The sequence below is a fragment of the Epinephelus moara genome, chromosome 1 (genome assembly GCF_006386435.1).
Source record: "Epinephelus moara isolate mb chromosome 1, YSFRI_EMoa_1.0, whole genome shotgun sequence".
Taxonomy (NCBI): Eukaryota; Metazoa; Chordata; class Actinopteri; order Perciformes; family Serranidae; genus Epinephelus; species Epinephelus moara.
In genome coordinates, this window is record NC_065506.1 from 37,808,682 (window position 1) to 37,824,093 (window position 15,412).

The following is a 15,412-nucleotide window of genomic DNA, read 5'->3' on the forward strand; positions in this document are numbered from 1 at the left end:
TTATCGTCACACTCCACTCTCCTCGGCTCTGGAGGACTCTTTTTTTAAAGCCGTCCTTTCACTCAAACTTTTACCTTTCTCTGCTGCTCGTCTTCGCAGCCAAGAAGCCAGACATCTTCCTTCTCCCTCTTTCACCATATCTGTCTGTTTCCGATGAAGGCAGGGATTTGTTGAGCTGCCTGACAGTGTCGGCTGGCCGCAGGGATTGCTCGCCTTCACCCCTCCCCCTCCCTGCTTGCCTGTCGGCCTGTTTGGCAGTGCCACCCCACCACACCAGTGCCCAGACTACAAAAACCCCGTTTGCAGCTTCTGAGAGAGTGCCAGCCTGTCCGGGCATTCCCAGTAGTGGGGAGAACTCATTGCCACACTGCTACGCTCTCATTGCTTGCCAAGTTCCTTTCCTGTTTTGCTCTCTTGTCTTTCTTCCTCTTTTTTTTTCTTATTTTCTCACTTTGCCTCTTTCATGGCTCTTTTCTCTGCTGGCAACACCCTCTTTGTGTCTTCACATTGCACTCTTGTCCATGTTCCTTCAATGGCCTCTTTCTTTCCTTCCTCTTTTTTATTCTGGTTGATTTTCATGAACTTTGCCGTCATTTTCTGCTGTTTAGTAACTGACCTGCCACACACACACACACACACACACACACACACACACACACACACACGCTGAGGGACTCTCCAGCAGTCATTAACGTTGGTTTTACAGTTTCACAGTCAGAGATTTTGGTTAGTCTTGTTTTTATTTACATGTACTTGCATGTCACAGACAGACAGTAAGGAATGTAAGCTGTGTTTGCTTTGAATTGTTAATGTTACTTCAAGCGTGTCTCTGACCAGGTCACTGTGAGGGTCTACAAGAGGATTAGATGTCAGGTTGTGTGTGTGCGTGTGTACATATACCAAACAGTCCACGCTGCACTCTGCTCTCACCTCACATTTTCTCTCTCCACCCTCTCCTCAATCTGTCGTACGCATCACCTTGCTTGTGAGTTCATGCTTTTGTCTTCCAGAGGCGTTCTGTGGGTTTGCTCAGCCGCCTCGTCTGTTTCCTCCTTGCTCCACTGCCTTGGCAGCAGCGGCAGCAGGGCTAAGCTGTCCCAGAATCCTCTTCTGCACCTTCTATCCCAAATCAGTCCAGGAGCATTGTGTGTTTTAGCTTTACAGTCAATATTGTCACTGCTCTGACAAAGAGAAAGGCACTAGAGCCATGCCTGGACTTAAACGCACCATTTGGTTGTTTCTGGCTTTTCTGGTTTCTGAGGGTTTGTCGCTTGCTGGATTTAAGCCTCAAAACACTCACTTGACTGAGGGGCAAATGCTGACAGGGCAGGGCTTACTGGTTTTTTGGCACTTAAATCTTGAACTTAATGTAATGTATTTGAAAGAGTCACGCAGTTTGTTACCCCATATCAAGTCAAGATGGGTTCAGATGGAGCAAGATGACATTTATAGTACTGGCAGGACTCACTTCCTCAAGTGATTCTCGCTGAAGCTGCAAATCTACAAGATGCAACACATATTAGTGTTCATAGGAAGCATATCTGTATTCCTCAGCATATTATGGGATTATTGACAGGTTTTTATGAGGGTGCTATGAGTCAGAGGGAACTGATTTGGTCTGGCTGCATGTTGTTTCTGGCAGAATAACTCGGTGTCGCCATCAGACAGCCTGCGGGCGGCAAGTGAGAAGCACCGTGGCTCTTCAGATTACAGCCTCGACTCCAAGAAACGCAAAGTGGACGACAAAGACAGCATGAGCCGATATGTGAGTGTTCATTGGCTTTATTATTTGCCTTATTGTGTTTATAGCTCTCCTACTCTCGCTGTCGGGGTCCTGAGCTTGTTTCTGCTTTTATTTTAACTTTGATCATCTCAGTGTTCACTACATTAGGCTGCTCTTAAAAATGTTACACGCCAGGACCTAAGTCAAGCAGAAGCAAACCAAATATAACAGGAAAACTATTTAATAACCAGTTTATTATCATTTTATTATATAACCACCAGTTTGACGATGCTTTTTTGGGTCTGTAAATTCTTAATAATTTCCTAGAGTGTCCTTGAAAGGATTTTGTAATTTGGCTCCAATTAAAGTTAAAATAGAGACAACTGTTACACCTCCAATTAATTAAATCCAATTAAATGCTAAGCTAGTGTATCCTTGAGTCTTTTAGTCAGTACACAAAACATCTGCACTTTACCTACAAATGAGTATAAAGTTAAACATACATGGAGTGTCTTATAATAAATTAATATGAATTTACTTGAGCTCAAATGAAGGAGTTCCTTCACAAAAACAGGAATATTTTTACTATCTTCTTAAAAAAATATTTCTGTCCACACTTAAGCGCAAAACCGACTCCAAACGCTTACCGGCATTAGCTGTCTTCAGCTGTCTCCCCTTGTCATGAAGGTGGTAAAGCATACAGGCTATTGTAACCTCTTTGAAAACACCTACTGGAGATCATCACAGTTGATTTCTGTTGGATAGTAGGATGAAGAAGCTCACTCAAAGATATGAGTGATGCTGTGGACATGCTTAACTTTTCTTTCATTCCTCCTCAACAACAATCCCACTCTGGAAAGTGTCCCACTATCTGCTGGTTTTATTGGGTCTGTTTCTGGCATATGCGCATTACACAAAGCAACAATGAGCATGTGCAAATTGAGATGATGTCATAGTTACCCAAATACTTAATTTTACATGTCCACACAAATAAACCTGCACCTTAGAAGGTTAGCCTCTTAAAAAAAACTCCATTTCAGTGACCGTAAACTCTGTATGAGAGGCCAAAATGTAGAGGAAAATATCTGTATCTGTACCTGTGTTGACAGGGCCCAAAATCACAGCCTCAGAACCGTGTCTCCATTTACCTATAACTAGATCTTCCCAGGAGACTTTCAAGAATTATTAGGAAATAATGGACCTTATAAAATGAAGCATCACCCAGTCGGATTTCATACGTTTACACAGCATCATAAGCAAAAAACAAAGAAATGCTAATAACAGGTTACAAAGTCCATAAATCTGGTTTGTCATGTTGATCTAAATGTCAACCAAACTGGACTGCACTGGTTTTTGCTGACTGTCCTGTCAGTGGTCTCCCAGTAATGTGAAGCCTGTCACTCCTTCGTTTCAGGACAGTGACGGAGACAAAAGTGACGACCTGGTGGTGGATGTTTCCAACGAGGTAAGACTCATTTGAACCAAGCTGCTCCGCCACATTCCTCAGTGTGAACGCTGCACAGAAACTAAACACAGCGCTCTTTTGTCATCCATCTGTAGAAGCCTCAACACCTTTCACAGCGTTGCCAAAAAGTCTGTCATAATATTGGTTGTGTGTGCCATGAGTGTGTGCTCACTCGCTGTATTTCTTTTGCCATTCATGCAGAACGTAATACAAAGAATACAAAGAGAAAAGGGAGTTACAGGTGAATGAAAAGTGCGTGTATGTGTGTGAGGGAGAGAAGTAGCACGCACGAGTATATTTATCTGTGTTTGCACATGAGGCCCCAGTTTGTTTGACCTACATGTACATGCCAGTGGCTTTCCTCCGGTCTGTTTGCTCAGTCTCGCTCTCTGTCTGTCTCGTTTAACTCCGTAGGATCCAGCCACCCCTCGAGTCAGCCCCGCTCACTCACCTCCAGAAAATGGCCTGGATAAATCAAGGGTCCTGAAGAAGGATGCTGCCCCCAACAGCCCCGCCTCCGTCGCCTCCTCGGGCAGCACGCCATCCTCCAAAGCAAAGGACCACGCCCATGTGAGTGTGTGGGATGCTCTGAAAGACTAGAGAGAAGATGAAATAAGGCGGTTACAGTGGAGGGGGGGAACTGATAGACTAAAGGGCATTTGTCAAGTGAAGTGGGTGTCTGTGTGAAGGACTAATACGCAGGAGGCTTAGCAGTTGGCTGCTACGAGGGGCTTGAAGATGCACTCTCAGGAAATCAAACCCTGTGGCTCACTCCTCTCAATCTCCTTTATGGCTTACCCAATAAATGGTCATTTCTTCCTCGGCCCGAGGCTGTAAATAACCCAGAGACACAGCAGCGAGGGAACTGCTGTCTCCCTCTTTTTCTAGCTTCGTCTCATCTTCTCCCCCATTTCCTCTTCACACTGAAGCTCTGGCTAACCAGGCTAAAACAATCTCCCTGCATCGGTTTTACATAAACCATTTCACTGTGGATTAGGATAGATTTATAGTCCACATCACTACCCTCCACCTCCCGTTACACCCAGCTTCTCTCCGTCCCTCATTAGTGTGTGTCACCAGGCTAAAGCCCCCCCACTCCTCTGAGCTCCATCTGCAAAGGAAGGCAGAGATGGATTAATTATGAGAGAAGTGTTTGGGCCACCATCTTACTTGTCTAGCCGCTCTTAACAAGCTTGACTTCTAAGCAAAGGTTTATGCCCCTAACACACACACACACACACACACACACACACACACCGTGGCTGTAATGAAGTGTCAGTGTTAGATTGGATTACCTTGAGCCGTCCACTCAGATTGTCACTCTGGATTTCCCTGCTCGTGGGGGTATTTTTGACTCACTGTGGTTTATTTTTTAACTCTGCTGTGTTTGTGGCGGAGAGCGAGAGTCAGTGAACTCACAACTTTGGTTAAGAGGATACAAAATAAGGTTTCACCCAGAGGTTAAAAGAATATGTCTTTTTCAGAATGACAAGTCGTCCACACCGAGCCTGAAGTCCAACACACCCACACCGAGGAATGAGGCACCGACACCAGGAACCAGCACTACTCCAGGACTACGGCCTCTTACAATGGGCAAACCACCCGGCATGGAGGCACTGGGTATGTCACCACATGTCCACACTTTCACTGTTCCCCTAATACAGAACTGGAGCCATTCATTGATTGACAATCAGCTTTCCTAATACTTGGTATTTTGCTTGAAAAGTGACTTAGATTGAATCATGTTTCTCTAAAGATGAACAAGATGTGCTTTTGTTCTTTTTATAGTGTGTGATAATAGACTATATTTTTAGTTTTGGAGTGGCGGTCAGACAAATTAAGCATTTCAGTGACACCAATTTGGGCTTTAGGATATCGAGATGGCCTTTTTAACTATCTTGTAACATTTTATTGTCCAGACCAGTGTTGGGCTTAAACGTGTAGCTAATGCTAGTTAGCTTACAAATGATTTTATACCCGCAATGGAGAGTCAGTCATGGAGATAGGCAACATTTCATCCTCCACCTATCCAACTACAAGCTTCATTAGGTCACTTGTTGCCTGCAGCTGTCCACGATTTAAATCCAGTTTTGGCTGTTTAGCCAGTGTAAGGCTACAGCTGTCCTCTGCGGCAACAGAGGGCCGGTGTGTTTTGGTGTATTTTCATGATCTTGATGTTGTTGTGCCGTTGGTCGTAGGTTTTTCAGTAGGTTGTGTGTTTTCACAGTAAGAAGAGTCTTAGTACCACTACCCGGAACAATGATGTTCTTGTCACCTTTCCTCCACACAAAATTGAAGTAATGGGAATATTTCCAGCTGCTGAATATAAACTTTTCCATCTTCAAGCGAGCCTGAAGAGATAGTTACGGAAATAAATCCAGGGATGTGATTTATGTTGGATTTAAAATCAGTAGGTGGGTGACAACAACAGTAAGGTTGTAACGAGTTATTTGTTTTCAGGATAACTTATATATTACTGAAATTTTACTTACTGGGAAAAGTAATATTATTACTGTAATGCTTTACTGTGGTACACTGGTCCAGACAATAAATCAAGAAAGTACCACTTATTCATTGTGATGAACCAGAGTTTAATATTTCCAAATGTTAGTTAATGTTTGTCCGGTCTGTAGAGTTTCTAAAAATCACTTAAAATTGTCTGTTCTCTTCTCTAGCCGCCCCAGCGCTGCGTACACCTCTGTCCATTGCTGGTTCCTACGCCTCACCGTTTGCTATGATGGGTCATCATGAGATGAACGGATCCCTGACCAGCCCGGGCGTCTATCCGGGTCTCATTTCACCACAGATGAGTGCTGCAGCTGCTGCCGCCTACGGACGCTCACCGATTGTAAGTTCCATACAGAATATATGAACCCAGTGAATGAAGGAAGCTCCTCATCTTCACATATAATCATTCATATATTCCATCAGTTTGACACAACAAGCCCTCACCAGCTCCGTGTGAATTATCCTCTGCGGCTGTAGGTTGTAGAATCTGTTTGCAAAATGACTTTGAGAAACTTAAGCATTCATCCTGTATTTCCATAACTCATTAACTCATGAATATTTCTGCTCGGCTGGCTGCAGCTTGTTGTGTGTACATAATGAGAAAGTACAAAGACGGCCTAGCTCCTTTACTTTGATGTTGGTTAGTTAGCATTCTAAAGGCTTTAAAAAAAAAAAAAAAAAGGCTCGCCCCCAAAATGCATCTCCATGTTTGAAAATCTCCCAGGCTTTCATTAGCATTAGCAAGTGGGATGTTGTAGCCTTGTGTAAAGCTTCTCTGTATGCAATGAAGCCGAGGCTGCGCCTTTCAAGGGATTTGCCTGGAAACGATGGTACGAGAGTTCCTCAGGGCGTTAGCAGATAAAGTGAGGCATAGTTTTTAATTTGAATATTAGCTTAGTCTCATTTATCTTTGCAGGTTATCGGTTGTTTGTTAACTCTTAGCTCTTCTTGCTCTCTGCAGGCGGGGTTTGACCCTCATCCTCACATGAGAGCTCCGGGCCTGCCAGCCAGCCTCACGTCCATTTCTGGAGGAAAACCGTGAGTATCAGCAGTTTGGATTCAGCTATTTGTTTAAATCAATATGTCCCAGCTCAGCCTGACCATCTCTCTCTTCCTCTGTCTCCTGCAGAGCTTATTCTTTTCATGTGAGTGCAGATGGTCAGATGCAGCCCGTGCCCTTCCCTCCAGATGCACTGATAGGCCCGGGCATCCCGCGCCACGCTCGCCAGATCAACACACTGAGCCATGGGGAAGTGGTGTGCGCTGTCACCATTAGCAACCCCACACGTCACGTCTACACTGGTGGCAAGGGTTGTGTCAAGATCTGGGACATCAGCCAACCAGGCAGCAAGAGCCCGGTATCCCAACTCGACTGCCTGGTAACTAGCCGTTGTCTTGTTACAGGAAATGTGTTTGTTCAAGAGTTCCAGGTCTGTGTGATTAATACTGTGGGTGTTTCAAGGTGGTAACAAGGCGTCCGAGCAGAACAGAGACATAATGTTCTGATGTTTTATGAGGTCTCTGCAACCGGCTTCCTTCATTAAGATTTTCTTGAGCATCAAATGCAGCCTGACTCCACATCCCACCGTAGCTCTCCCCCAGATCCCAACAGACAGAGATGTGAATAATTCAGTAAAGTGTCTCGCTGCTGTGCTGAAATAATCCTTGGTGAGAAAAAAAGCCTGCTGAGTAATGATGTTCTGATTGGCCAACCCTGTCTGCCATTACCCAGCTCATTACTTCCTCCCAACTGCCTCCCATTTCTCATTTTGATACTGCGGCTTCATGCCGTTCAACTCATATGGCCTCCAACACCCTTAAGGTGCATCCAGAGTGCAATTGGGTCTTATAAAGCCATCGGGGTGCTGTTTTAATTCGACCAAGAGCTTCCACAGTCCTATTGATCTGTCTTCCTGCTCTCTTGGAGCCTGGCCAACAGCTGCAGCCCCACTCTCTGCCTGCATCTCTTGTTAAAGCTGACATCCTCATCTTCACTATAACACGAGAAAGAGAGAGACAGCAGCAGTGTAAAAACTTCACTTGTCAAAGTAAAGCTCCCCTGGAGTTTAAGTGGAGCTGATCCTGATGTAGATACATCGCTAATCACTTTTTGTTGAACAGAAACACACTGATAAATTTCAGATACATCCAGTCATCAAGATTATGACAATTCTTGTTTCTGTTCCAGAACAGGGACAATTACATCCGCTCCTGCAAGCTGTTGCCTGACGGCCGCACCCTAATAGTGGGTGGCGAGGCCAGCACGTTGACCATCTGGGACCTGGCCTCACAGACTCCCCGCATAAAGGCCGAGCTCACTTCCTCTGCTCCGGCCTGCTACGCACTGGCCATAAGCCCCGACGCCAAGGTCTGCTTCTCCTGCTGCTCTGATGGAAACATCGCCGTGTGGGACCTCCATAACCAGACTCTCGTTAGGTCAGTGTTTTGTATTTTTACCATTATGGCAACCTGAAAGACTTGATTCACTCCATTTGGACACTGCAGACATTCTTTAATACTCAGCTCATTATGTTGGAGAACAAAATATTCGGCCACCAACGTAAGACAGTCTCATTGTTGGAGTGTGTTTCTAACTTAGTGTTCTGTGTATTGTGATGTTCAGGCAGTTCCAGGGCCACACAGATGGAGCCAGCTGTATCGACATCTCCCACGACGGGACCAAACTGTGGACGGGAGGGCTCGACAACACTGTCCGCTCCTGGGATCTGAGGGAGGGACGGCAGCTCCAGCAGCACGACTTTACCTCACAGGTAGAGACAAGCTATATTTAAAGTATCTTGAAGCTGCACAGATAGATGTTTTCAGTGTGTCTTTGAGGTGATCCTTGGTTGAAATACTTTTGACTGATGACTCGTTGCTCATGACATCTGTTGTCCTCGTTGCAGATCTTCTCACTGGGCTACTGTCCCACTGGAGAATGGCTGGCTGTGGGCATGGAGAGCAGCAATGTGGAGGTGCTTCACCACACCAAGCCTGACAAGTACCAGCTGCACCTGCACGAAAGCTGCGTCCTCTCACTCAAGTTCGCCTACTGTGGTAAGTAACAGGCTCTTAAACACAGACCTATGGGGGATTATAAAAACTGTTTAGGCATTCAGCAGCAAGGAGACATATATAGCATATAAAGGTGTGTTATTAGTGGAAAACACGGGGGTAGTGTGGTCACTCTGGCTGTCAGGATAATTTTTTGTGTGTGTGTAATTTTGATGACATCATGACCGGGGATTGCAGAGTTTTTGTTTGCCATAAAATTGCAGGGGGACATGAAGATTACAAAAATAGTTGCGATGCTGTCTCAGATTTTTAACCTTTTATTATGAGCACTCAGTGTTTCCTACAGAAACTATTTGTGACTTTGTCAGGGTGGGGGGCTGACTGCTAATTGCTGACGATCAGCCGCTGGAAGTAGTGCAAAACGATCGTCTCCATGAGCCACAGTTTTCCTACTCTTTCTGCCTGGTTAGCACGAGCTAACATGGCAGCAGTGACTAACATCCAACACCGAGCTTTCCCAGCAATATCGCATAGACGCCAAAATGACTTGACTCTTTTGCTAAACCCATAAATAACCTGTGTGATGTTGTCTCAGGTGCAGAGCTCACACTCCCACAGCAGCAGTCTCACAATAAACACAAGAGAGTTCAACGCAAGGGAAGGGCTGAGCAAATCAATACGCTGCGCCCATCTCTGCGCTGAAGTGAGATTTTACCGGTATAAATAGTCAAATTTGCAGTAAAGTTGTGGTGATTAGATCAATTGTTAGGTTGCCCAGAGTTCACAGGGATTGGCTAAGTTTGCATGAATAGTTGCAATCACAAAATCATAAAAGTTTTACGCTTGTCTTGACAAAATCAGTTTGACAGACAGTCTGTTATAAACCTGGAGTCGAGATGCAGACTAGTTGTAGCGTCAGTATCTGACTGGATATAGAGCTTTCACAGTTGGTTGCTGGTGGGTGTAGCCTAAAGCTTTGGTTGGAGAACTTCTCTTCTCCAACAAATGAGGAAGCAACAGTTTCTGTAGATGTCGAAATGACTCAAAATTGAGCGAGTGTTGCTTAGTCAGTTTCAGGGTGCGATTTTAAAATGCTGTTTATTTCTGCTCTGTAGCATTTTTTATGTGGACTCCTGATGAGTGAGTGCTGTTCATATGTGAGAATTAGTTTGAGATGTCAGATGGACGCTCGCTCACATCACTCCGTACAGTCTGAGCAGCACAAAGCAAAGCCTTGTAGCTGCCTGCATTAACAAGGAAGCTGTTATTTTTATAAATATGCTCATTAAATTTGTCATTGCTTTTTAGTTCAGATCATTGTGCCTGCTGGGCAGACCATCTGGTGTCAAGTTTAAGGCTCAGACAAATGAGTTCTCACTATCGCCTCACTTTTTTCTCCCCCCAGAAGTGTCAGTATTCATTTCTCCTCACGAGACCCCCCACAGCACCGTCTCATATCACTGCCACTACAGAACTGGTTAATTCAAATGACGCTCACTGCTTCAGAGCTCTTGCTGCCACTAATTAAATCATTAGCCAACTAGTCAGTTGGGTAATTAATCAGAGGGTGATTTAAATAATTATCAGAGTGGAAATGGTGTGAGTCTCCTTCATTATGTGCATTTTATCATTGTTAATGTAATGGTGTTTTATCCAATAAGGCTTTTATGTCTATTGATAAGGTTATTACTGAGTCACATGTTAGCTGTTGCTATGGGCCGGAGGCATAATGTGACACTCTATTCTAAGACAAACATGACTGTGTATATGTGTGTGTGTCAGCACACGTACCTTCAGATTATATTCTCAAGACATCTGTACTGTGTTTGCAGGTAAATGGTTTGTGAGCACAGGGAAGGACAATCTGCTGAACGCATGGAGGACTCCTTATGGTGCCAGCATATTCCAGGTAACTACAGTAAACACACACACTGTTACATTATAGAGGTGTAAAATAACATTTCAATTTGGAGGCCCACTGGTCTTGAATCAAGACAAGGAGGTAATTTAAGTCGTGCAAAATGGAGGCACAATTGTCATTATTCTTCATCCCTAATACAAAACTATTGTATTGTGTTACACATACTGTGTGGTGAACCTCCATGGTCATAATAACGAGGGATATCAAGACCGCCAAGTATATTTTTGATCAGTTGTAAGAGTGGGTCTATAATTAATAGCCTGACATGGGGAACGTCTGTCAGGGGAACTGAACTGAACTGTGCTGTGCACCAACCAGGTTGGGTGGGAGCTAGCCAGGGGCGCCGTTCATTCTGCAATTGCGGCTAGTAACGCCATCTTGACCCATCAGCAATGCTGTGGAAACATTGTGCCCACCCTCTGTCCCCCAAGCTACCTGACATGCATAAACATGGTGCCCACTGCCCACCAAATGGTCTCCATTGCTTTGCTAACGTTAGCATTGACTGCTATGCATTGTGCACTGACCAAGTCAGGTGGGAGTTAGCTAGTGGCGCTGCTCATTTGGAGATTACTGCTGGTAACAACATCCCGACGGCAGCAAAGTGTCGCTACAGGCATGGCGTTACCAGCAGTAATCTCCAAATGAGCGGCACCACTAGCTAACTCCTACGTGATTTGGTCAGTGCACAATGCAGAGCGGTCACTGCTAATGTTAGCTAACCAGTGAAGACCAGAGAATGGGCAATTGGCAGCATGTTAAAACAGCTAGCTGCCTGTCTGTCAGCAAAGCTAACAGAAATAAAAGGCAAAACATTAAAATTTCCCCACCTCTAAATGGAGACAGCTTTAAAGTGTGTCACTAAAACTCAACGAGTCAGTAGAGCCCCAGACTTTAAGGAAATGTCTCCTGTATTTCTCATCATTTTGGGTTTTGTATTTTTCTTGAAAATGAACTAATTCATTACGGGTAAATGGGCATTAGGCTATCGAAGGGAAAATTAACTGAATGAGATCCCTCATAAAAACACAGTTTTAAACTTGTTGGGTTCTCCAACTTCCATATTCTTAAATGGGGCTAACACCATTAGCTGATCCACAGAAAAATAATCAGCATCTGTTTCAGTAATCTGTTAACTGTTCATATTGATTTTTAAGCAAAAATGGTGGGAAAAACATTTGAAATGTGTTGATTTTTCTCATTAGCACTCAAGCTAATTCAACAGTATTTAACTGAATTAAACAAAACTGTGTATCAAATCAAACTACTCTGGAAACATACATGTATCTGTCCACCCGTCATAAGACTGATAATAGGCTCAAGAAAAAAACGAACTACCATGTCATGACCACGTACACTGACACTAACTCGAGTTCTTCCTTACCTTCACAGTCGAAGGAGTCGTCCTCCGTCCTGAGCTGTGACATCTCAGCAGATGACAAATACATTGTGACAGGATCTGGTGACAAGAAGGCCACCGTCTACGAGGTCATCTACTAGAGAGGAAGGAGGCTCCAACTCTGCTTCAGCACTTCTGATGAGAAGACTTTAACTTTCCCTCCCGACCGTCCATCCGTCTGTCTTTCTGTGGACTACAACAGAGACAAACTACAGATTTGGATCTTACCTTGTGGAAATCTATGGAGCTGTTGGCCGAAGGTTGTTTGTGCTGGAACGATTTTTTTGTCCTTTTTGTTTTGGAGGGTTTATTTTTGGGTTACACATTTTTTGTGACTTCTGAATTTTTTCCTGTTTTTCCTTGAGGGCGTAACCGGAGCTTCATTTTAGAGAACCTCGTTCCCCCAGACGTCTTGTGAAAAGTGTACATATTGGATTAAATAAAAGACATTTTATATATATTATAAAAATATATATATTTTCATGTCCTGGGTGTACTTGTGATGATTTTTTTTTTTTTTTTGGGCCCACTCTGTCTTATGCCATGACATTTGAGTGGGAGAGCAGAACATAGATTAGAACTTTTTAACAAATGTACTCTTTGATTTTCTTAAAGCACATTCTGCGGCCTGACCTTTTCAGAAATCAAACAGAGGAGCATGAAACTTGTAAGTAGGACGTTTTGTGGGGATTTTAAAATGGCCTTTTGTCACAGTGCTCTTACCGGATGATGAAAACGTGGAGTCGTCTGACTCCGGCAGAGCCTCGGCTGGTTTGGACCACTGTGGGACGGAGCGGGACACTATGATTCAGGAAAAGAGATGGATGTAAATTTAATTCATATATATATAAAAAAGACCTTTTTAAAATGTACTGCTCTGTCTGTGCTATCTTCTTCCCTGTTTGTTTTACCTTGTAAGATTACAGGAGATAGGGAACGTTAAATGTTTAGCCTAACCCTTGGACCTCAGTTGGCAGCAGCAGCGTTGCAGCAGGCACAAACTGGATGACAATGTGCTTTTTGCTAACGTGACGTAACATGGACATTGAATTGCACCATTGATTTCTTGGCTACAGACTAAACTCAAACAGTTCAATCTGCGCTATTGGAATCCTTCTGCCCTTTGTATCCTGAAAATGTTCCTGGAATATGTTTGGTTGGCAGAGGGATGTGTAAATGTTTATGAGGACGGAGGGGACGGCACTTAAATGTAAACACAAATTAGTAAATCAAGTGTTTCCCACACTGACGGAAAGACAACAGAGAATAATTCTGGTTGGTACACTGTGCTCCTGATCCTGTCAGCATTTCCCATAAGAAGATAAAAAGGGGAGAAATGCGCCGGCCCCTCTGAATCACACCAAAGTATGTAGCAAATGCTGTCAGCACTGAAAAGAAATGTACAGTTGTTAATAAATCAATAAAACAGTTTTTGTAGAATGGCCCTTTTCCTTGTGATTGACCTGCGAACTACATTTCATCTGGTGTTACCAAAAAAATATACATGTTTCATGTTCATCAGGGGGTTTCTGAAGGCCTGTGTTATTTTAGGATTTGGGGTTTTAGCAATTTATGGGGAATCAGAGGATCAGTTTGACATTTTGGGATATGCATATGGTACATATGAAGCTAAAAACATGCACATGGTGGGTGATTTATGAAGTGATTCCAGTAGGTTTAACCCAAAAAAAAAAAAAAAAAGTTTCTTCGTCAATTTGATCTTCAGGTTCACACAATATTTACAGAAAAGAAAACTCAACAGTTGACTTGAATATATTCAAATCTTTTAACAAAAAATGCCTTGTATGTAAAAGATGTTACCTGATTAAATTTCCAAAGGTAAGTTGGTGGGAACCGGGGCTGTAATCCATGATTTAACATTAGGGGGGCAATTTCCAACCTACATCTTCTGGGACCCGACCCCTCTCCACAGGTATCTGGGTGGAACACTTTAGAAACTTAACAGCTAAACTGGCCAATATTAGATGGTGGGATGTTAAACTTTTTATGACTGACTGCTATTTTAGGGAGCCAGCATAACACTGAGGACTGCAAATAAACACATACTATATTATGAATTTGGAATCACTTTTAATTTTTTAATTACTTTGCTGTGACATACTACTATGACCATTTTATGACGTACTATACAATGATGTTCTCTTCACATACTGTACTATGACCTTTTTTTAATATTTTGGACGACATGCTATACGATGACTTTTTTTCATGATTTTGGACGACATACTTTACTATGACTTTTTTTAAATATTTTGGACGACATACTACTATGACCTTTTTTCATGATTTTGGACGACATGCTATACTATGACTTTTTTTCATGATTTTGGATGACATGCTATACTATGACTTTTTTTAAATATTTTGGACGACATACTATACCATGACTTTTTTCATGATTTTGGACGACATACTATACTATGACTTTTTTTTTTAAATATTTTGGATGACATACTATACTATGACCTTTTTTCATGATTTTGGACGACATACTATACTATGACGTTTTTTTTAAATATTTTGGAGGACATACTATACTATGACCTTTTTTCATGATTTTGGACGACATACTATACTATGACACTTTGTCATGATTTTGAACGACATACTATACTATGACGTTTTTTCAATATTTTGGACGACATACTATACTATGACATTTTTTAAATATTTTGGACGACATACTATACTATGACTTTTTTCATGATTTTGGACGACATGCTATACCATGACTTTTTTCAATATTTTGGACGACATGCTATACCATGACTTTTTTCATGATTTTGGACGACATGCTATACTATGACCTTTTTTCATGATTTTGGACGACATACTATACTATGACGTTTTTTTAAATATTTTGGACAACATACTATACTATGACCTTTTGTCATGATTTTGAACGACATACTATACTATGACGTTTTTTCATGATTTTGGACGACATACTATAGTATGACATTTTTTCATGATTTTGGAAAACATGCTATACTATNATACTATAGTATGACATTTTTTCATGATTTTGGAAAACATGCTATACTATGACGTTTTTTCATGATTTTGAACGACATACTATACTATGACGTTTTTTCATGATTTTGGACGACATACTATACTATGACATTTTTTCATGATTTTGGAAAACATGCTATACTATTGACACTTTGTCATGATTTTGGACGACATACTATACTATGACTTTTTTAAAATATTTTGGACGACATACTATACCATGACTTTTTTTCAGTATCTTGGATGACACACTATACTATGACTTTTTTCATGATTTTGGAAGACATACTATACTATGACCTTTTTTCATGATTTTGGACGACATACTATACTATGACTTTTTTT

The 15,412-nt window shown here is 42.4% G+C and overlaps 1 protein-coding gene across 14 annotated transcripts in view; it reads left to right on the top strand.

Annotated features, from left to right (window-relative positions):
* The window catches only part of tle3b (TLE family member 3, transcriptional corepressor b), a 37,801-nt gene extending 24,330 nt beyond the window's left edge, over window positions 1-13,471 (top strand). For all 14 annotated transcript variants that reach the window (XM_050045404.1, XM_050045347.1, XM_050045362.1 and 11 more), the window contains 12 exons: window positions 1,643-1,765; window positions 3,138-3,188; window positions 3,603-3,758; window positions 4,673-4,808; window positions 5,864-6,036; window positions 6,658-6,734; window positions 6,826-7,075; window positions 7,885-8,132; window positions 8,320-8,467; window positions 8,603-8,753; window positions 10,544-10,620; window positions 12,025-13,471. In XM_050045404.1, coding sequence (XP_049901361.1) covers window positions 1,643-1,765; window positions 3,138-3,188; window positions 3,603-3,758; window positions 4,673-4,808; window positions 5,864-6,036; window positions 6,658-6,734; window positions 6,826-7,075; window positions 7,885-8,132; window positions 8,320-8,467; window positions 8,603-8,753; window positions 10,544-10,620; window positions 12,025-12,132 — 1,698 coding nt within the window. In that variant the 3' untranslated portion in view covers window positions 12,133-13,471. The remainder of the gene's footprint in view (window positions 1-1,642; window positions 1,766-3,137; window positions 3,189-3,602; window positions 3,759-4,672; window positions 4,809-5,863; window positions 6,037-6,657; window positions 6,735-6,825; window positions 7,076-7,884; window positions 8,133-8,319; window positions 8,468-8,602; window positions 8,754-10,543; window positions 10,621-12,024) is intronic.
* Window positions 13,472-15,412: the final 1,941 nt, after the last annotated feature.